The 23425-nt window shown below is 38.8% G+C and overlaps 1 protein-coding gene and 1 non-coding gene across 2 annotated transcripts in view; one reads left to right on the top strand and one right to left on the bottom strand.

The window, feature by feature from the left end:
* The window catches only part of TEX11 (testis expressed 11), a 378612-nt gene that overhangs the window by 296970 nt on the left and 58217 nt on the right, over window positions 1-23425 (top strand). The window contains exons 24-25 of the mRNA XM_060086496.1: window positions 1624-1740; window positions 9953-10025. Of these exons, the coding sequence (XP_059942479.1) occupies window positions 1624-1740; window positions 9953-10025 (190 nt within the window). The remainder of the gene's footprint in view (window positions 1-1623; window positions 1741-9952; window positions 10026-23425) is intronic.
* LOC132482810 (small nucleolar RNA SNORA11) lies at window positions 1009-1137 on the bottom strand. The gene has a single exon (XR_009530976.1). It is a non-coding gene; the product is annotated as a small nucleolar RNA SNORA11 (small nucleolar RNA).

Raw genomic sequence — 23425 nt, forward strand, 5'->3', positions numbered from 1 at the left:
GGTTTTTTTGAGGTTAATTTGTGCTTTTATTTGCTAGTATAACTTAACTACAGTGGCCTGCAAACTCTTTTGATCTAAAAAATACCTTTTACATTACAGTCCAACAAACACACACACATATATAATATGCATACATATATAAGTGAAACAAAAGTTTTGCCAAAAATGTCTACCCTGAGTGTTAATTCTCTTTTTTTTTGAGACATTTTTTTAAAGCAGTTTTAGGTTTACAACAAAATTGACAGGATGGTACAGAAATTCCCCCATATACCCCGTCCCAACACATGCATAGCCATTATCAACAGAGTCGTACCTTTTTTTTTTTTTTTGGCGGTACGCGGGCCTCTCACTGCTGTGGCCTCTCCCGTTATGGAACACGGGTTCCGGACGCGCAGGCTCAGCAGCCATGGCTCACGGGCCCAGCCGCTCTGCAGCATGTGGGATCCTCCCGGACCGGGGCACGAACCCGTGTCCCCTGCATCGGCAGGCGGACTCTCAACCACTGCGCCACCAGGGAAGCCCCCTTTCCTTTTTTAAACCAAGGACAAACTGCATTGACACATCATAAAACCAAAGTCCACAGTTCACCTTAGGGTTCACTTTATTGAAGTGAGTAGTGTTGCACGTTCTATGGGTTTGGACAAAAGTATAATGACATATATCCATCATTATAATGTCATACAAAGTATTTCACTGCTCAGGAAAAACTTCTGTACTCTGTGTATTCAGCTCCCCTCTCCCCCCTAAACTCCTGGCAACCATTGATCTTTTTATTGTCTCCATAGTTTTGCCTTTTCCAGAATGGCATATAGTTGGAATCTTTTTTTTTTCCCTTGAATAAAAAAATTCAAAGTCTTTATGTCTATAAGACCACTTACGGCCCACTCATATGTGGACCTCACTGGCTCTAGGTGGCAAACTTCCCCACTAAATACTGTAGCTTTTCTTCCAATATTGAGACCTGTCCCACTGGTCCTACCCAGAAGCCATGTGGAGCTACAGGGGGGTATGTGTTGGGTATTTGTTCATAGGAAGGCCACAAGTTTGTGCTCCTTGTCACAATGAACTCAGATTTCTGTTGGGTGTGTTGTAAACAGAGGAGCCATTTCTTCAGGCCCCCTGCTCTGAGCACACCCCATGGGATTTTTTTCTAAAGCTGGAGGACAAGGTTTAATGATGAGGTTATGACTAATGCCTGTCAAGATTTGACATTGTCTCTTTCAACCATGAGCAATATAGGTACTAATTTCAGCTCTATTCAATGCAAAGGGGAAATCTATTTGCCAGGGGGAAAATCACTTAGAAATTACAACGTAAACCAAGAAGTAAATCACTAGATAGAAATACAGGGCCAAATGACAGTACTTGTCACTGGGAAAGATAGGAAAATTGTGAAGAAATGAAGCTTTTTAATCTCTAGAAAGGTGCTAAAAAACAATAGAAAGTAATAGAAAATTAAAACCATAAATCAGTGTTATAGTCTATATCATTTTTAAGGTGAGATGTGCTTTTCCAGCTGAATTTTGTCATTCAGACAGGATTTTGCTGATTTTCATTCTGATTGTTTGTGTTCACCTGGCAGAATTCTCACTATTCATTGATGTTCTGGTTATTTCTTATCAGCTGTCCCAGTTTTGTCCTTCTGATCAAGCAGTTCTGATTGCACAGAAAACATGTTTACTTGTGGCATCTGCAGTTGATCTAGAGCAAGGGAGAAAAGCTTCAACAATTTCCAAACAGGTAATGTGCAACCTTCAGGCAAAACACAAGCATTCAGTGTGCTGTTTGGTATGTTTGCTTTCCCTGATGCAATTTTTTTGATTCTCTTTAAAGAATCCTTCCCTCCATTCTAGCAACATCTTGATTTCAAAGATTTGTAATGGCTACTTCCTTCCTAAGGAAAGGTAACATTTGGCTTGGCCTCTTCCTTTTTTTAAAATGCCCCTTGCCATGGACCATTTTTTCTGAATCTGTTTTGAAATATTCTTTTTTTTTTTTTTTTTAGTTTCTGCTTTATAACAAAGTGAATCAGTTATACATATACATCTGTTTCCATATCCCTTCCCTCTTGCGTCTCCCTCCCTCCCTCCCACCCTCCCTATCCCACCCCTCCAGGAGGTCACAAAGCACCGACCTGATCTCCCTGTGCTATGCGGCTGCTTCCCACTAGGTATCTACCTTACGTTTGGTAGTGTATATATGTCCATGCCTCTCTTTCGTTTTGTCACAGCTTACCCTTCCCCCTCCCCATATCCTCAAGTCCATTCTCAAGTAGGTCTGTGTCTTTATTCCTGTTTTACCCCTAGGTTCTTCATGACATTTTTTTTCTTAAATTCCATATATATGTATTAGCATACAGTATTTGTCTTTCTCTTTCTGACTTCACTCTGTATGACAGACTCTAGGTCTATCCATCTCATTACAAATAGCTCAATTTCGTTTCTTTTTATGGCTGAGTAATATTCCATTGTATATATGTGCCACATCTTTATCCATTCATCCGATGATGGACACTTGGGTTGTTTCCATCTCCGGGCTATTGTAAATAGAGCTGCAATGAACATTTTGGTACATGTCTCTTTTGAATTATGGTTTTCTCAGGGTATATGCCCAGTAGTGGGATTGCTGGGTCATATGGTAGTTCTATTGAAATATTCTTTATCTTCATCATCTCCCTGTGATCACATGTGGTCCATAGGAGTGTTTTCTCTATTTCTGTTTCCTTTCACACATCCTCTAAGGAAGCACTCATTTACTTCCACAGCTTTGATAGCCATCTGAAATTATTTAGTTGGCTTGTTTTTCGTCTCTCAATTGCATTTGCTTTCTTTGGCCCACATTCTTAAATATTTTGTCATTAACTCAATTTTAACAAGAAGAAGACAGAATTCCTACTTTGGCCTGAATTCCACTCTCAGCTTAAACCTTACCCCTTTTAGGAGATACCAACATCAACATCTTGCTCTCCCATCTACCAGTGTATTCTTTGGTTTGCCTTTAGTTCTTTACCTTCCTTCTTTCAAGCTAAGAAAGTTGTCACCAAGTTGGACCACTAGCATTTTTGTATTGTTTTAAGTTCTAGGTCTCTGCTTTTTTCTCTTCCCTAGACAAAGAAAACATCCCAATTTCCCATACCTACCAGCTTCTTTTCTTTCCAGTTGGTATAAAATCCTTCTTGGTGCTTATTCTCTTCCTTCTGTTAATCTGTTCTTTTATATGATTCTTCACATCTGGAACAAACTCTTAGCAGATCTCTGCCAACATATTTTCTTTCCTTTCTCTTCCTTGTTGAGTTCAACTCGAAAAACATACGAGTACCAAGCACTCTGCTAAGTACTGGGGATAAAGAAGATAAAGTCGTTGTCCTGAGGAGTAAAGGGGCCTCTTTTTAGAAACCTCTCCATTGTAAAAGAAGATGAAAAAACGAATCTACGAGCCTCAGAGCAAAACCAAAACAAACATTTTGCTTCTTAACAAGTAAGGATGTTGTCGAACTCAAGTTCGTATGCCCCACACACAGTGAGGCCAAACAAACTGAAATGTCAGAGTTTGGAGCAGAGAAAGGCTTATTGCAAGGGCCATGCAAGGAGAACGGGTGGCTCATTCTCAAAAGACCCAAACTCCCCAATGGATTTCAGGGAAGAAGTTTTTATATGTAAAATTTGGGGGGGAGGTGATGCAGAGTGTGTAACCCTCCTCTGACTGGTTGGTGGTGAGGTAACAGGATGGTGTTCCAGGAATCTCAATCATCAGCCTTCTGGTTCCAACCAGTCTGGGGTCCAAATACTTGTGCTCAGCCTAAAGTTATCATCCTCCACCTGGGTGGGAGCCTTAGTTCCTGTAGAAGAACTCAGAGATATATATCAAACTTTATCCACATCGCCCAAGGAGGAACCAGGACCACCATCCTGCACTATTGTTTTTTTTTTTTTTCTGCATTCCCTCACTCTTCTAATTAGTAACTATTTGAATCTGCCCTTTGGAACTCAGGGAAAGTCTAGGAGGCTGAAAGCCTTTATTCTACAAACAAGAAATGGGGGAATGGAAAGGTTTTTATTCCCCAGGAGGGCCCCACAGGGTCGAGCTCTGTTTCAGTGGTATTCTCAAAATAAGGTCTTTTGCTTTACTAAGAAAACAATAACATCTTGTTTTCACATAGAGGTTTTAACTTTTTAAAAGCTTTCCCTCTTAAGTTGGTAGTCCTGAGTCTGTTAAATTTGTATCTCAGTGAATAGAGATCAAATTGACGTGAGGGAAATTTCACAAACTCTTAAGTATGATCCTTAATTATTTTGTTTGTTTCTAACACTGTTCTTTTTTTCCTGTGTTCTTTCTCTTGCACACACTTATGTTTCCTAAGAACTCTCTAACCTAGTAACCTTTCTATAATCTTCTTTGCTTTTGAAAGGATATCTGTTTAGATAATTGAAGATGTACTTCTGCCTTTCCCCTTGTTAGTCTGGCCCCTATGAGTTAGACCATGGTGCTCTTTCTCTAATGAAGATTTGTTGGATTCTATTATTTACATCTGTTTCTTGTTCTCTAAATCCTCATCAACTGAAGTATTTCCAGATAAGTATATTATGAAGCAATATAGATAGACTGCATAATCCTATCAACTTTGCATCTAGTCTCCTGAGTATGAGCTGGGGAAAGTGAGGGATGCTTTAAAATATATATAGTAATTGTAAGTTACCAAGGAACCACATCTTTTTCCTAGAACAGGACAATTTGTTACTGAAGGGGAAGCTAGGGAAGAGATCTGGTCTTCTGTTAATTACTTATCCTTCATTTCTACTTCTTTGATCTAAGGAAAGAACCAACAGGTTAGGCAAGGTATTGTGTGATCAAAAGATTTGAAAGGTGTGCTTGGGCCAAAGATGAGTAGAGCATGGGGATGCCTGATTTAAAAGTTAGTTACAATATAGCTTTGCTAAATTGACAAGAAAAGGGGTTTCCTGCTGAGGGCAGTTTCCTACAAAGAGCTGCTTACAAAGGTAAGCCCAAAACCTAATGGGGAAAACAACATTAAACCCCAAGGCTTAAAAACAATCCTCCTTGTCTTGGTGCCCCACATTTTGAACCCACTGGGGCTACAGTTGGGCCCCCAAGCCTCTAGACCCCACCTGCATGGCTCTGCCAGGTGCAGTACATGCTGCAGCTCTCACAAGTTAGGGTTCAGGCTGGAATTCCACAAGGTGGCTCTACTGGTCTGGGGTAGAAGGCTCTGTGGGGCATTGCCCTAGTGAGGGCTTTCTGCAGTGGTTCTCCCCTACAGAGGTTCTTTGCCTGGGCCCTGACGGTCTCTGGGGCATCTTTTGAAATTTAGGAGAGGGCAGCAGTGCCCCCCAGCTCTTGCACTCTGAATACTGGGGAGAAAACACCAAGCTGATGCCTTCCAGAGGTTTGCAACCTGTGCCTCCTGGAGGGACAACCACAGCAGCCTGTGCTGCACTTGGGGTGTCCGAGGAGCATGGTGTGGGAATTTGAGGAGCACAGCCCAGGAAATGAGATGGCTCTGGGCCACAGTGGGCCCCTCCTTTGAAATCCTTCTGCCCCGCAGGCCCTTGCACTCTGGGCCCGTGATGGGAGGGCCAGCCCCAAAGATCTCTGATCTGCTGTTGAGGTTATTCTTCCTTTGCCTTGGACAATAGGTCCTGGCTTCTGTTTAGATGGCTGACCAATCTCCCCATTGTCTTGATGAATAGCTCCTAGCTTCTGTTGAGAAGGTTCATCCACAGCGATCTCCTTATCAATTCAGCCACACCCTTGGTGTTCTCTCCCTTTGACGCTTTCTTATTTATTTCAATATTAATGGGCTAAGAATTTTCCACATTTTAAAATTCTGCTTAATTTTTTTTTTTTTTTTTTGGCGGTACGCGGGCCTCTCACTGTTGTGGCCTCTCCCGTTGCGGAGCACAGGCTCTGGACGTGCAGGCTCAGTGGCCATGGCTCACGGGCCCAGCCGCTCCGTGGCATGTGGGATCTTCCTGGACTGAGGCACGAATCCGTGTCCCCTGCATCGGCAGGCGGACTCTCAACCACTGCGCCACTAGGGAAGCCCCTCTGCTTAATTTTTGATTAACAATTCCACCTTTAAATCATTTCTCTCCTCACATTTTACTATAAGCATTCAAGAGAAACCAAGCCACTCTTCAACACTTCGCTTAGAAATTTCTTCAGCCAAATATCAATTTCATCGCTCACAAGTACTACCTTCTATAAAACGCTAGGAACACAAACACAATTCAGCCAAGCTCTTTGCCACTTTATAGCAAGGATGGCCTTTCCTCCTTTCCTCTAGTTTCCAGTGTTCCTCATTTCCATCTGAGACCTCATCAGAATGACATTCACTGTCCATATTTCTACCAACATTCAGTTCACAACCACTTAGATATTCTCTAAGAAAACTGAGGCTTTCTCTACAGCTCTCCTCTTCTCTTTCTTGGTCCTCAAGAGAATTTCCCTTAACAGTCCATTCACAGCAATGTAGACTTTCTAGCATGCACCTCCAAATTCTTCCAGACTCTGCCCATTACCCAGTTCCAAAGCTGCTTCCATATTTTTAGGTATTTGTTACAGCAGCACCCCACCAATCAGTACCAATCTTCTGTCACAGTCCATTCAAGCTGCTATAACAAAACACAATAGACTGGGTAGCTTATAAACAACAGAAATTTATTTCTCACAGTTCTGGATGCTGGAAGTCCCAAGAACAAGGTGCCAGCATGGTTGTGTTCTCTGATGAGGTCTCTCTTCCTCCTTTATAGCTGACACCTTTTTGCTGTGTCCTCCCACGATGGAAAGTGCCAAGGATCTCTTTGGAACCTTCTTATAAAAAGCACAAATCTCATGTATGAGGGCTCCATCCTTATGACTTTAGCATCTCTCAAAGGCCCCACCTGCTAATACCTTCACCTTTGGGGTATGATTTTAACATATGAATTTGGGGGCATACATTCAGACCATAGCATCATAGCTTGAGCAGCATCCCATAAGTATTGGTTTGTTTGTTTTTCTCTTTTCATTCATTGCAAAATATTTTCTCATTTTCATTCTGATTTCTTCTTTGACCCATTGTTTATTTAGGAATCTATTGTTTAATATCCACATGTTTGTTTCCCAAATTTATTATTATCTTACTGATTTCTAATATTGTTCCACTGTGGACAGAGTACATACTTTGTGTGACTTCAAGTTGGTTTTTTTTTTGTGTGTGTGTGGTATGCGGGCCTCTCACTGTTGTGGCCTCTCCCGTTGCGGAGCACAGGCTCCGGACGTGCAGGCTCAGCAGCCATGGCTCACGGGCCTAGCCGCTCCGCGGCATGTGGGATCTTCCTGGACCAGGGCATGAACCCATGTCCCCTGCATCGGCAGGCAGACTCTCAACCACTGCGCCACCAGGGAAGCCCGACTTCAAGTTATTTTACATTTATTTGAAGTCTGTGTTGTGGCCTAACAAATGGTCTGTCTTGGATAAAGTGCCATGTGTGCTTGAGAAAGAATGTATTTTCTTCTTGGGTTGGTGAAGTGGTATAAAAAAAACTATATATAGTTTTATACAGTTGTTTTTTTAAAATGAGAAGAAAGAAGAAATATATATTTACACTTTCTTTTACAGTTACATAATTACCTTTATCAGTACAGTTTGTTTTTTCATTTGGATTCAGATTACTATCTGGTGTCACTTGCTTTCAGCCTGAAGAACCTCTCTTAGCATTTTTTTTTTTTTTTTTTCTTTTTGCGGTATGCGGGCCTCTCACTGTTGTGGCCTCTCCCGTTGCGGAGCACAGGCTCCGGATGCGCAGGCCCAGCGGCCATGGCTCACGGGCCCAGCCGCTCCGCGGCATATGGGATCCTCCCAGACCGGGGCACGAACCCGTATCCCCTGCATCGGCAGGCGGACTCTTAACCACTGCGCCACCAGGGAGGCCCTCTCTCTTAGCATTTTTATAAAATGGTTCTGCTAGCAAAAAGATTCTCTCAGCTTTTTTTAATCTGAGAATTTATTTTGCTTTCAGCTCTGAAAGATAGTTTTGCTGGATATTAGATTCTTGGATGACTGATATTTTATTTCATTACATTGAATATGTTATCCCACTGCCTTTTTAATCAAGATTCTGCATTTCCTGACATTGTCATCATACCTTCCTTCTTTAAGTGTGGTTTCCTTTAGTTGTTTGAACATATTTAGAATAGCTACTTTGAAATCTGCGTCTGCTAAGTTCCAACATTGGACCTTTCCAAAGTCAGTTCCTGTTGCCTACTTTATTCCTGTGTATGGGTCATACTTCTTGTTTCTTTGCATATCTTATAATTTTTTGTTGAAAACTGGACAGTTTGCATAATATGTTGGAACATCTTTGGATACTAATTCCCCCCCATCTGGGACTTGCTGTTAATATTTGCTTGTTTATTTGTTTAGTGACTTGGCTGGGCTAGCTCAGTGCAGTCTATTTCCCACAGCTGTATAGTAGTATACACCTTCTGATACTACTTATCAGAGATTACAGTCTTTGCCTTTGCAGTTACCCTGACCCCTCCCCTGAAAAGGGATGAAAGAAGTTTTAGCAGGGTTATTTTTGACTATCTCTTTCTGTGATCTCCCTGTTAAGCTTCTGAATGGGCTTCTTTTATTGGTATCACACACAGATGTAAGTCTTGACTAATTATTAGGTGACTGCTGTGTGTGTGTGTGCGCGTGTGTGTGCGTGCGCACGCATGCACACTCACATGCATGTGAGTGTTTGAAAATGCTCTTTGGCATAAATTGCTCCACAGTCTGATCCAATTAAAGTAAGGCCCCTTTGAAGGGATAGGGAATCTTCTTAGCTTTCTCTTCCCCTGGTTATCTCTGTAAACTTCTAGCTGGTCTACTGTTTAGCTTGTCGATATCATTAGTTACCAGCCTCCTCTTAATTGCCCACACCAAAATCTCCACGTTTTTTTATAGTGCCCTTAGACTCGAACTCCTCAAGTTCTATTTCAATAAAAGTCAGTCTCCTTAGGGTGACTACAGAGCTCACTCTTCTAATGACCTTCCTCTCCTCCTGAGCAGAAACTCTATACCACTGCTTTGAAACTAGAGGCAGGGACAGTGACCCATTTGTATCAGAGTGACAATACATCTCTATGAGTCAGGGCTAGGCAAAAGTCGTAGTCCCTAGCATTCTTGGCTTGCCTCTTCCAGCATGGAAACTCTATCTTATAAGCAAGCTGTGGTGAGGGCAACTGAGACCCAGTAGTCTCAATTTGCAATGTCTCGTATGGGGACTGGGTAGAAGAAGAGAGCTCAAGTCTTCTCAGTTGTGCTTGTTTATAATAGAACTCATGCAATACAGATCTTGGGGAGGGGGATGAGAGATACTGGCAGCATGCCCATTCTGGTCATCCCTAGCCTGGAAACTAAAGATAGAGTGAGCCCCATCTTCTTGGCCACACCCACCTAAAGTGCACTTACATCACACTGAGCTTGGGGGAGAGTGAGCAGATCATGGCTCAACTGCTACAGGTACTCACTGTTCTTACTGAGACTTAGTAGATTTCCTGGAATAGATGTTTCCCCATTTGCTATATGCCCCAGGTCAATTTCCTGAGACTTTACATGATTGTGTTTTAAAATTTTCACCAGTTATGGTAATTTTGCTGGTGAGAGGATCCATGGCTCTCCTCATACCACCATTCTGGAAGTGCTTCTCTTCTATCCGAGGTTATTAAAGAAATTGATAATGTTCAAGATTTTCCATATAATCCTCATTTTCCTGGAACATTAAGGAAAAGTAAAAAAATATAGAGAGAGGCTAATATTTATATATAAATTCCAAATATTCAGTTTATACTTTCATTTTTCTACAGTTTTACTTTTAACTGTTTTTAGTGAAAATGATATTTTTATTTGCTTAAAGTTTGGTTTTGTTGAGACTAATTTTCTCATGGCTTTCTTACCAAATAGGCCATGTTACTGAATCGTGCACTTGATCAGATCCATAAATGCAGAGACATCTGGAATCGCATGAAAGAAACAGGTACAGTGGGACTGGGAGTTTGGTAACACAGTTATAAAAGGGGTTTCAAATCTTAATAACCTAGTCTTTATCACCAGAAATTTGTCCCACTGCAATACCTGATAGCCAGTCAAATGATTCTTTAAGAGCTAGCTTTTCCCCATGGTATGTCTGTATTTTGACTCTTTGATATACTACTTAGAGTAAGAACATTTTTTACCTTGATTTTTATTGAAGTATAGTATTGAGTATAAAAATAGGACCATAATTGTTCAACATGACGTTATTGCTCCTAGGTCACAAGATTTGATGTCTAATTTAATCAAGTTTTAACTTTGACTAAATGTAGGGTACAGAGTCTTCCAAACCAAAATTACAATATCAGATACTGCTAACATTTTGTTATGAAATAATCAAAATAATTGTAAACCTTTTGAAGTTACATAGTAGCTTGCTACTGTTTCCTGATTAAGAATGGTATTATTAGATAGACTTTTTTGTGTCCATCTGTTTCTGTTTTAGTTAGAATTTTTAAAGAAATCAATAGATATTGAATTGAATTACATGCCTTCTAAGCTTCTATAGAGATAATCATATGGTTTTTCTCTTTTGAAGTATTAATATATTGAATTATAATAATAATATATTTCCTAAAATTGAGTCATTGTTGCATTTCTGGAATAACCCCTATTTGGTCATGGTGTATTATTATTTTTTAAAAGGCTGATGAATTTGGTTTCCTAATATTTAGAAATTATTGGTCTGTCATTTTGTGTGTGTTCATGCATGATATCTTTGATGGATTTTGATATCAAACTATAGGAATTATAAGGAAAAACATAAACACATAAAATTTAGCTCACCTCTCTCAATCTATGGCAGGAATTTAAAAGAATACAAACAATAAAAAGAAAGGATAGAGAATACCTAAATAACATTCTTAGTATGGAAGATGTAATAGAAATGTACTCTATAGCCTGAAAACATACTTTATAGCCTGAGAATAGAAAACTCATTTTCTCTTCATGTGCCCTTTGAACATTTACAAAATTGATCACAAGAAAAACTTGAATAAAAAAAAGAAAACATGAATAAATTCTAAGACAGAAATAAAACAGACAACATTATCTGATCACAATGCAGTAAAACTAGAAATTAATAATGGAATCAGGAAACAAAACCCTTGACCAGTTGGACATTTTAAACAACAGTAATAATGGAAAATCCAGAAAATCATGATAACAAGAATACCTCATAACAGAATCTGAATTGCTAAAGCAGTGCTCAGCGTGAAATTCATACCTTCAGTGCCTTTTATTTACAACGTATATCAGAATGCTAGCTGTCTAATGAAGAATCAATTTCTTCTTTCTAGGAACACAGCTAGACTCTTATCTATCTGTCTATCTATCTATCTATATCTATCTATCATCTATCTATCTATGTCATTAGAGACTTGCAAATTTAAACAACAATGAAATGCCACTACACACCTGTTACAATGGAAGAATTTAAAACACTGAAAACACCAAATGCTGGTAAGTATGTGCAGCAACAGGGATGCTCATTCATTGCTGACAGGAATGCAAAATGGTTTAGCCACGTTGAAAGACAGCTTGGCAATTTCTTACAAAACTAAGCGTACTCTTGCTATACAGTCCAGCAGCTGTGCTCCCTGGTATTTACTCAAATAAATTGAAAACTTATGTCCATGAAAAGACCTGCACATGGATGTTTATAGCAGCTTTATTCACAATTGCTAAAATTTGGAAGCAACCAAGATATCCTTCAGTAGGTGAATGGATAAACTGTTGAATGTCCAAACAATGAAATATTATTCAGGGTTAAGAAGAAATGAACTATTAAGCCATGAAAAGACATGAAGGAAACTTAAATGCACATTACTAAGTGAAGGAAGCCAATCTGAAAACGCCACATACTATATGATTCCAACTATATGACATTCCAGAAAAGACAAAACTATGGAGACAATAAAAGGGTCATTGGTTGCCAAGGGTGAGTTGTGGAAGGAGGGTTGAATACATAGAACACAGAAAATTTTTAGGGCAGTGAAACTATTATGTATGATACTACAATGGTGGATACATGTTATTATACATTTGTCAAAATCCATAGAATGTACAACACCAAGAGTGAATCCTAATGTAACCTATGGAATTTGGGTAAAAATGATATGTCACTGTAGATTCATTGATTGTAGCAAATGTACCACTATGGTACAGGATGTCAATAGTGGGGGAGGTTGTATGCAGTGGGGGATAGGGTATATATGGGAACACTCAGTACTTTCCACTCAATTTTGCTGTGAACCTAAAACTGCTTTGAAGAATGGCTATCATCGGTGCTCCTTCCTGCACCAGGAGAAAAGTGTGCCCCTGTGCCGATGCTCTTCCACCTGAGCCCTGGAAATGAAAAGCACGTGAATCAAACCTAAATTCCACTGCAGCCAACCCACAGACCAACCTGGGAGAAATTAATCTTTGCTGTTGGGTGATTTACAAGGTGATAAAGAACTTTAAGCTGCAAAAGCCATGTGGAGGACAGGCTCTTGGTGCTCCAGCCAGGTGTCAGGGCTGTGCCACTGAGGTGGGAGAGCCAAGTTCAGGACACTGGTCCACAAGAGACCTCCCGGCTCCACATAACATCAAACGGTGAAAATCTCCCAGAGATCTCCATCTCAGCGCCAAGACCCAGCTCCACTCAACGACCATCAAGCTACAGTGCTGGACACCCTATGCCAAACAACTAGCAAGACAGGAACACAACCCCACCCATTAGCAGAGAGGCTGCCTAAAACCATAACAAGGCCACAGACACCCCCAAAACACACCACCAAACGTGGACCTGCCCACCAGAAAGACAAGATCCAGCGTCATCCACCAGAACACAGGCACTAGTCCCCTCCACCAGGAAGCCTACACAACCCACTGAACCAACCTTAGCCACTGGGGACAGTCACCAAAAACAATGGGAACTAAGAACCTGCAGCCTGTGAAAAGGAGACCCCAAAAAGAGTAAGTTAAGCAAAATGAGAAGACACAGAAACACACAGCAGATGAAGGAGCAAAGCAAAAACCTACCAGACCTAACAAATGAAAACGAAATAGGCAGTCTACCTGAAAAAGAATTCAGAATAATGGTAGTAAAGATCCAAAATCTTGGAAATAGAACGGAGAAAATACAAGAAATGTTTAACAAGGACCTAGAAGAACTAAAGAGCAAACAAACGGTGATGAACAACACAATAAATGAAATTTACAATTCTGTAGAAGGGATCAATAGCAGAATAACTAAGGCAGGAGAACGGATAAGTGACCTGGAAGATAAAATAATGGAAAAAACTGCAGAGCAGAATAAAGAAAAAAGAATGAAAAGAATTGAGGACAGTCTCAGAGAACTCTGGGACAACATTGAATGCACCAACATTCGAATGACAGGGGTCCAAGAAGAAGAAGAGAAAAAGAAAGGGACTGAGAAAATATTTGAAGAGATTATAGTTGAAAAGTTCCCTAATATGGAAAAGGAAATAGTTAATCAAGTCCAGGAAGCACAGAGAGTACCATATAGGATAAATCCAAGGAGAAACTCGCCAAGACACATATTAATCAAACTGTCAAAAATTAAACACAAAGAAATCATATTAAAAGCAGCAGGGGAAAAACAACAAATAACACACAAGGGAATCCCCATCAGGTTAACAGCTGATCTCTCAGCAGAAACTCTACAAGCCAGAAGGGAGTGGCAGGACATAATTAAAGTGATGAAGGAGAGAAACCTGCAAGCAAGATTACTCTACCCAGCAAGGATCTCATTCAGATTTGATGGAGAAATTAAAAGCTTTACAGACAAGCAAAAGCTGAGAGAGTTCAGCACCACCAAACCAGCTTTACAAAAAGTGCTAAAGGAACTTCTCTAGGCAGGAAACACCAGAGAAGGAAAAGACCTACAATAACAAACCCAAAACAATTAAGAAGATGGTAATAGGAACATACATAGCGATAATTACCTTAAATGTAAATGGATTAAATGCTCCAATGAAAAGACATAGACTGTCTGAATGGATACAAAAACAAGACCTGTATATATGCTGTCTACAAGAGACCCACTTCAGACGTCGGGACGCATACAGACTGAAAGTAAGGGGATGGAAAATGATATGCCATACAAATGGAAATCAAAATAATGCTGGAGTAGCTGTTCTCATATCAGACAAAATAGACTGTAAAACAAAGACTATTACAAGAGACAAAGAAGGATACTACATAATGATCAAGCGATCAATCTAAGAAGAAGATATAACAATTGTAAATATTTATGCACCCAACATAGGAGCACCTCAATATATAAGGCAAACACTAACAGCCATAAAAGGGGAAATCGACAGTAACACCATCATAGTAGGGGACTCTAACACCCCACTTTCACCAATGGACAGATCATGCAAAATGAAAATAAATAAGGAAACACAAGCTTTAAATGATACATTAAACAAGATGGACTTAATTGATATTTATAGGACATTCCATCCAAAACCAACAGAATACACATTCTTCTCAAGTGCTCATGGAACATTCTCCGGGATAGATCATATCTTGGGTCACAAATCAAGCCTTGGTAAATTTAAGAAAATTGAAATTGTATCAAGTATCTTTTCCGACCACAATGCTATGAGACTAGATATCAATTACAGGAAAAAATCTGTAAGAAATACAAACACATGGAGGCTGAACAACACACTACTTAATAATGAACAGATCACTGAAGAAATCAAAGAGGAAATCAAAAAATACCTAGAAACAAATGATGATGAAAACACGATGACCCAAAACCTATGGGATGCAGCAAAAGCATTTCTAAGAGGGAAGTTTATAGTAATACAATCCTACCTTAAGAAACAAGAAACATCTCAAATAAACAACCTAACCTTACACCTAAAGCAATTACAGAAAGAAGAACAGGAAAACCCCAGAGTTAGCAGAAGGAAATAAATCATAAAGATCAGATCAGAAATAAATTAAAAAGAAATGAAGGAAACGGTAGCAAAGATCAATAAAACTAAAAGCTGGTTCTTTGAGAAGATAAACAGTATTGATAAACCATTAGCCAGACTTATCAAGAAAAAACGGGAGAAGACTCAAATCAATAGAATTACAAATGAAGAAGAAGTAACAACTGACCCTGCAGAAATACAAAGGATTATGAGAGATTACTACAAGGAGCTCTATGCCAATAAAATGGACAACCTGGAAGAAATGTACAAATTCTTAGAAATGCACAACCTTCCGTGACTGAACCAGGAAGAAGTAGAAAATATGAACAGACCAATCACAAGCACTGCAATTGAAACTGTGATTCAAAATCTTCCAACAGGGGGCTTCCCTGGGGGTGCAGTGGTTGAGAATCTGCCTGCCAATGCACGGGACACGGGTTCGAGCCCTGGTCTGGGAAGATCCCACATGCCGCGGAACAACTGGGCCGGTGAGCCACAGCTACTGAGCCTGCGTATCTGGAGCCTGTGCTCCACAACAAGAGAGGCCACGATAGTGAGAGGCCCACGCACCACAAAAGACCCCGAATAGCCAAAGCCATCTAGAGAAAGTAAAACGGAGCTGGAGGTATCAGGCTTCCTGACTTCAGACTATACTACAAAGCTACAGTAATCAAGACAGTATGGTACTGGCACAAAAACAGCAATATAGATCATTGGAACAGGATAGAAAGCCCAGAGATAAACCCACGCACATATGGTCACCTTATCTTTGATAAATGAGGCAAGAATATACAGTGGGGAAAAGACAGCCTCTTCAATAAGTGGTGCTGGGAAAACTGGGCAGCTACATGTAAACGAATGAAATTAGAACATTCCCTAACACCATACACAAAAATAAACTCAAAATGGATTAAAGACCTAAATGTAAGCCAGACACCATCAGACTCTTAGAGGAAAACATAGGCAGAACGCTATGACATAAATCACAGCAAGATCCTTTTTGACCCACCTCCTCGAGAAATGGAAATAAAAACAAAAATAAACAAATGGGACCTAATGAAACTTCAAAGCTTTTGCACAGCAAAGGAAACCGTAAACAAGACCAAAAGACAACCCTCAGAATGGGAGAAAATATTTGCAAATGAAGCAACTGAAAAAGGATTAATCTCCAAAATTTACAAGCAGCTCATGCAGCTCAATATTAAAAAAAAAAACAAAACAACCCAATCCAAAACTGGGCAGAAGACCTTAACAGACATTTCTCCAAAGAAGATATACAGATTGCCAACAGACACATGAAAGAATTCTCACCGTCATTAATCATTAGAGAAATGCAAATCAAAACTACAATGAGATATCATGTCACACTGGTCAGAATGGCCATCATCAAAAAATCTAGAAACAGTAAATGCTGGAGAGGGTGTGGAGAAAAGGAAACCCTCTTGCACTGTTGGTGGGAATGTAAATTGATACAGCCACTATGGAGAACAGTATGGACATTCCTTAAAAAACTAAAAATAGAACTAGCAATCCCACTACTGGGCATATACCCTGAGAAAACCATAATTCAAAAAGAGTCGTGTACCAAAATGTTCATTGCAGCTCTACTTACGATAGCCAGGACATGGAAGCAACCTAAGTGTCCTTCGACAGATGAATGGATAAAGGGGATGTGCCACATATATACAATGGAATATTACGCAGCCATAAAAAGGAATGAAACTGAGTTATTTGTAGTGAGGTGGGTGAGACCTAGAGACTGTCATTCAGAGTGAAGTAAGTCAGAAAGAGAAAAACAAATACCATATGCTAACACATATATATGGAATCTAAAAAAAAATGATCATGAGGAACCTAGGGGCAAGACGGGAATACAGATGCAGACCTACTAGAGAATTAACTTGAAGATACAGGGAGGGGGAAAGGTAAGCTGGGACAAGGTGAGAGAGTGGCATGGACATATATACACTACCAAATGTAAAATAGATAGCTAGTGGGAAGCAGCCGTATAGCACACGGAGATCAGCTCGGTGGTTTGTGCCCACCTAGAGGAGTCGGTTAGGGAGGGTGGGAGGGAGGGAGATGCAAGAGGGAAGAGGTATGGGAACATATGTATATGTATAACTGATTCACTTTGTTATAAAGCAGAAACTAACACACCATTGTAAAGCAATTACACTCCAATAAAGATGTTAAAAAAAAAAAAGAATGGCTATTATCAAAAAGGCAAGGGAGAAGGCTTCCCTGGTGGTGTAGTGATTGAGAATCTGCCTGCCGATGCAGGGGACACGGGTTTGAGCCCTGGTCCGTGAAGATCCTACGTGCCGCAGAGCAACTAAGCCCGCAAGCCACAACTACTGAAGCCCGCATGCCTAGAGCCTGTCTAACGCAACTGGAGAAGCCACCACAATGAGAAGCCCACGCACCGCAAGAAAGAGTAGCCCGTGCTCTCAGCAAGTAGAGAAAAGCCTGCATGCAGCAGCGAAGTCCCAACACCTCCAAAAATTAATTAATTAAAAAACTAAAAAGGCAAGGGAGGATGTGGAGAAAAGGGAATCCTTGTGCACTGTTGATGCGACTGTAAATTGGTACAGCTACTATGGAAAACAATGTGGAGGTTCCTCAGAAAATTAAAAATAGAACCACCATATGATCCAGAAATCCCGCTACTGAGTATATATCCGAAGGAAATGAAATCACTATTGCAAAGAGATAGCTGCAGCACCATGTTCACTGCAGCATTACTCACAATAGTCAAGACATGGAAATAGTCTAAGTATCCGTTGAAGGATGAATGGATAAAGAAAATGTGACATATATATATGTATGTATGTACTATTATGTACAGCTCCAAGGATGACGGGTTGTAAAATGTTATTAAATATGGATTTTATTTTAGTGTAAAAAAATAAATCTATTAATTAAAAAACAAACAAATGTGGTAGCAGAAAAGACTATAATAGGAAATTTCTTAGTGTTGGCGATTCTTAGTTTTTCTGGAATATAGTATGTTTTTCCAATTTGTAAATTCAAGAGTTCCTCTTTTTCTAGAAACTTTTCTAGAACTGTTTTTAAACATTTGGTTTTATTTTTTTCAATTTTCTTCTTCAGGAATTTAAGGTATGTTTTGGATCTCCTTTGCTTGTTTCCAAATCTACCATCTTCTCTCTCTTTAGAGTTTTAATTTCCGTTCTCATTTTTTGAACACGTTAAAGATTTAAGTCGTTAATTAATAAAGGAACCAGTAAGATGTTACAGCTGTTTCAAAAGATGAGTAACACACACACACACACACACACACACACAGAGGCAATTAGGAAATGGATTTACAAGTATATTCAAAACTGAATTGCCCTTAGGTGTGTGTGAATGTGCATGGGTATGTTATCCTTTGCTATTCCAAAGCTAGGATACAAAGGCCAAGAAACTCTCTCCACCAGATTTACCTGTAGTACTTATAAATGTGAGGAAAATCATCTTTTTTCAAGGTCCTTCAAATTTACTAAGGCTCCTGGCCTTGTGGAAAGTGAACTTTTTTATCACATTTAGACTAGGAACCCTCCCTATAAGTCAGGTACCAGGACAATTCCCTGAGAGGACTTGTAGGCATTTACTCCATACAGCTGAGGTAAGATCAACCTTATTCCTTAAAAGTATCTTATCATACCTGGTTAAGTGGCTATCTTTCTTAAATATGGATAGTTCATGCAAGGCCTTTGTTGCACAATGAGTCCATGTATATCCTGGTTTAAAAAGTGGGAAATTTTTACAAAGCCAATGCAAATAACTATATTACCATGAAAAATAGGGAGACTTAGGAACAGTTTCTGAATTCATAACGGAGGGGTAGGATGGGGAGGAGGTAAGTGAGAATCATATCATTTTAAAATATTTTAATTTAGTTTACAGAAGCAGCATCTACTAAATTGTTTTGAGTTACAAATAACTTACAAAGAAAAAGGACTGTCTCGTAAATTCAGAAAACAGAACATTAAAACATAATCAATGATATTCCAAATAAATAACCACAATAAAATTTCCCTCATCAGTTTATTCAGTCCTATATCATTAGTGCTACATCTTTGGTTAGTAGTCTGCTTTCATGAAGCTGTATGCTTCTAAACTTAAAAAAAAAAAAAAAGCCCTGGAAATCCTCACTAAGTATACTGGTCTCAAAATTGTCTATGCAGTGTTAACTTAGAAACATGTACCTGAGAGTCTATTCTGATATATCAGTAGTTTGAAGAACCTGGTCAGTAGTTTGAAAAACCTGGTGCAGTCCTTTTCTGTGAGTCTCTGAGCCTGTCCTTTGTTGGAGACACAGACTCTGGCCTGTAACTTATAGCAGTCTTCAAGCCAGCAATAGAGTAAAACAAAAACTGTATACTACAGAGAGTTAATAGCTGTGGTTAATTTAGTAAGTAACCAATAATATCAGAATGGAGGAAGGCAAACTTCTCTATTGGGGTACAGTACCTAACTATTTCATAAGAGTTTTTATTGTAAAAAGTATATAACATAAATTTGCCATTTTAACCATTTTTACATATACAAATTCAATGGCATTAATTACATTCACAATGTTGTGCAACCATTATTGCTACTTATTTCCAAAACTTTTTCATCACCCCAAACAGAAGCTCTGTACCCATTAAAAAATACCTCCCTATTCCCCCTTCTCCCAGCCCCTGTAACCTCTAATGTTCTTTATGTCTGTATGATTTTGCCTATTCTAGATATTTCATTTAAGGGCAATCATACGATATTTATACTTTTGAGACTGGCTTATTTCACTTAGCATAATGTTTTTAAGGTTCACCCATGTTGTGACATATTAGTACTTCATTCCTTTTTATGCCTGAATAATATTCTGTTGTATGGATATACCATTTTTTGTTTATCAGTTCATCTGTTGACAGACTCTTGGGTTGTTATCACCTTTTAGCTATTATGAATAATGCTGCTATGAGCATTGGTGTACAAATATACAAAGCAAATATCTGTTTGAGTCCCTGCTATCAATCTTTTGGATCTATATCTAGGAGTGGAATTGCTGGGTCATATGATAATTCTACATTTAGCTTTTTGCAGAACTGCCAAACTGTTTTCCATAGCACTACACCATTTTACATTCCCACAAGCACTGAATGAAATTTCTAATTTCTCCACCTCCTTGTAGCCATCCTAGTGAGTATGAAGTGGTATCCCATGGTTTTATTTGCATTTTCCTAATGACTAATGATGTTGAGTGTCTTTTCATGTGTTTATTGTCCATTTATATATCTTCTTTGGGAAAAAAAAGACTTGTCTGTCAAATCCTTTGCCCATTTAATTGGGTTAGCTGTCTTTTTATTGTTGCTTGTATTAAGCCTAAAAAAGAAAAACCTGAAGTTTCTTCCCCCTCCTGTGTTTTTCTTTCCTGTATATCTCCTTTACCTTCACAGAGAACACTTCTGGTCACCAAACGTGTGGAGATTTTCCCCCACACGAAGCAATTTTCTGTGACACCAGCTGAGTGTGCTGCAATTTACCTGGGCTTCTGACAAATGGCTATAGGTCAGAGATCCCAACAGCTCTCGCCTTGGGTTCAATTAATTTGCTAGAGAGGCTCATGGAGCTCAAGGAAACATTTACTTATGGTTACCAGTTTATTATAAACGGAGGTGATAAAGGATACAGATGAACATCCAGATGGAAGAGATGAGTAGGGCAAGGTTTGTGAGAAGGGATGCAGATCTTCCATGCCCTCTCCAGACATGGCACTTTCCCAGCACCTTCATGACTTCATCAACCCGGAAGCTCTCTGTACCCTGTACTTTGGGGATTTTTATGGATGCTTCATTACGTAGGCATGATTAATCATTAACTCCGTTTTCAGCCCTTATCCCTTCTTAAGAGAGTGGGGGACTGGGCTTAAAATTTCAAGCTTATAATCATGGCTTGGTCTTTCCAGTGACTAGTCCTCATCCAGGAGCCCACGCAGAGTCACCTCACTAGAACAAAAGATACTCCTATCACCCAGGAAATTACAAGGGTTTCAGGAGCTATGTATCAGGAACAACGATCAAAGACCAATATTAGAACAAGAGATGCCTCTAGTGTTCTTATCACTTGGGAAATTATAGGAGTTTTAGGAGCTCTGTACCAGGAACAAGAGGCAGAGACCAATATATATATTTTCTATTATCTCACAAAACCCTTATCAGGTACATCATTTGCAAGTATTTTCTCCTATTCTGTAGGTTGTCTTTTCACTTTCTTGATAATGTCCTTTGATGCACAACAGATTTTAATTTTGATGAAGTCCAGTTTATCCACCTTTTCTTTTGTTGCTCATGATTTTAGTGTCATATTTAAGAATCTATTGCCAAATCCAAGGTCCTGAAGATTTGCCCCTATATTTTCTTCTAAGAGCTTTATAGTTTTAGCTCTTATATTTAGGTCATTGGTCCATTTTGAGTTAGTTTTTGTATATGGTATGAGGTAAACATCCAGCGTCATTCTTTTGTGTGTGGAAATCCATTTGCCCAAGCAGTATTTTTTTGAAGAGACTTCTTTTCCTCGTTGAGGAGTATTGACACTCTTGTTGAAAATCAGTTGGCCATAGATGTTTATTTCTGGATTCTCAGTTCTGTTTTATTCGTCTGTATGTTTGTCCTTAAGGCAGTACCACACTGCTCTGATTACTGTTGCTTTGCTGTAAGTTTTGAAATAGGGAAGTGTGACTCCTCCAACTTTGTTCTTCTTTTTTGAGATTATGTTGACTTTTGGGGGCCCTTACAATTCCATATGAATTTGAGGATTGGCTTTTCTATTTCTGCAAAAAAGGCTGTCAGAATTTGGTAGGTATTGCTTAAGGTAGTTTTGATATCTTACCAATATTAAGTCTCCCAATCCATGAACATGGGATGCCTTTCCATTATTTAGGTCTTGTTTAGTTTCTTTCATCAATGTTTTATAATTATCAGTATATAAGTCTTTCACGTCCTTGGCTAAATTTACTCCTAGGTATTTTATTCTTTTGGATGCTATTGTAAATGGAATTGTTTCCTTAATTTCCTTTTTGGGTTGTTCATTGCTGGTGTATGGAAACACAGCTGATTTTTGCATGTTGCTCTTGTACACTGCAACTTTGTTGAATTCATACATTTCTTGTGGATTCATTGGGATTTATATATATATATATATATATATATATATATATATGATCATCTCATCTGTCATCACCAATAGTTTTATTTCTTCCTTTTTAATGTGGATGCCTTTTATTCCTTTTTCTTGCCTGATTTCTCTGGCTAGAACTTCCAGTACAATAGCAGCAGTGAACACAGGCATCCTTTTTTTGTTCCTGATTTTAGGAAGAAAGCTTTCAATCTTTCTCCATTGATTATGTTACCTGTGAGTTTTTGTAAATATCCTGTATCAGGCTGAGTATATTCCCTTCTATTCCTAGTTTTCTGAGTGTTATTTTTCTTTATCATGAAAACGTCTTGGATTTTATCAAATGATTTTTCTGCATCAATTGAGATGATCACATGGGGTTTTTTCTTTTGTTCTATTAATGATATATTAATATATCATCGATTGATTTGCTTATGCTGAACCAATCTTGCATTCCTAGGTTAAATCCCACCTGGTCACAGTGTATAATCTTTTCATATGTTGTAGGATTTGGCTTACTAGTAGTTTGTTGAACAGTTTTGAATCATTACTCATATAGTATATTGGTCTGTAATGTTCTTTCCTTATGATATCTTAAATTGGCTTGCTGCCAGAGTAATGCTGGCTTCATAGAATGAGTTGGGAAATATTCCCTACTCTTCAGTTTTTTGGAAGAATTTGAAAAATGTTGGTGTTAATTCTTTAAGTGTTTGATAGAATTCATCACTAAAGCCTTGTCATCCTGGACTTTTTTATTAGGAGGGTTTTGGTTACTGATTCTCTTTTAATTTTTTTAGGTCTGTTGAGATTTTCTGTTTCTTCTTAAGTCAGTTTAAGTAATGTGTGTGCTTCTAGGAATTTGTTGTCTCATCTAGGAAATCTAATTTGTTGGCATACAATAGTTCATAGTAATCCTTTTTATTTCTGTAAGGTCAGTAGTGATATCCCCTCTTTTGAATTACAAGAATCTGATTCTAGTAATGAGTCTTCCCTCTTTTATTGTCAGTGTAGCTAAAGGTTTATCAGTTTTGTTAATCTCTTCAAATTCTTGGTTTCATTGATTCTTTCTATTGTTTTTCTATTCTCTATTTCATTTTTCTCCACTCTTTATTATTTCCCTCCTCTAGTAGCTTTGAGTTTATTTTGCTCTTGTTTTTCTAGTTTCTCAAGGTTTACAGTTATGTTCTTGCTTTAAATTTTTTCTTTTTTTTAAAAAAAAGTATATTTTATTTTATTTTATTTTATTTGG

This window comes from Mesoplodon densirostris, chromosome X, assembly GCF_025265405.1.
Source record: "Mesoplodon densirostris isolate mMesDen1 chromosome X, mMesDen1 primary haplotype, whole genome shotgun sequence".
Lineage (NCBI taxonomy): Eukaryota > Metazoa > Chordata > Mammalia > Artiodactyla > Ziphiidae > Mesoplodon > Mesoplodon densirostris.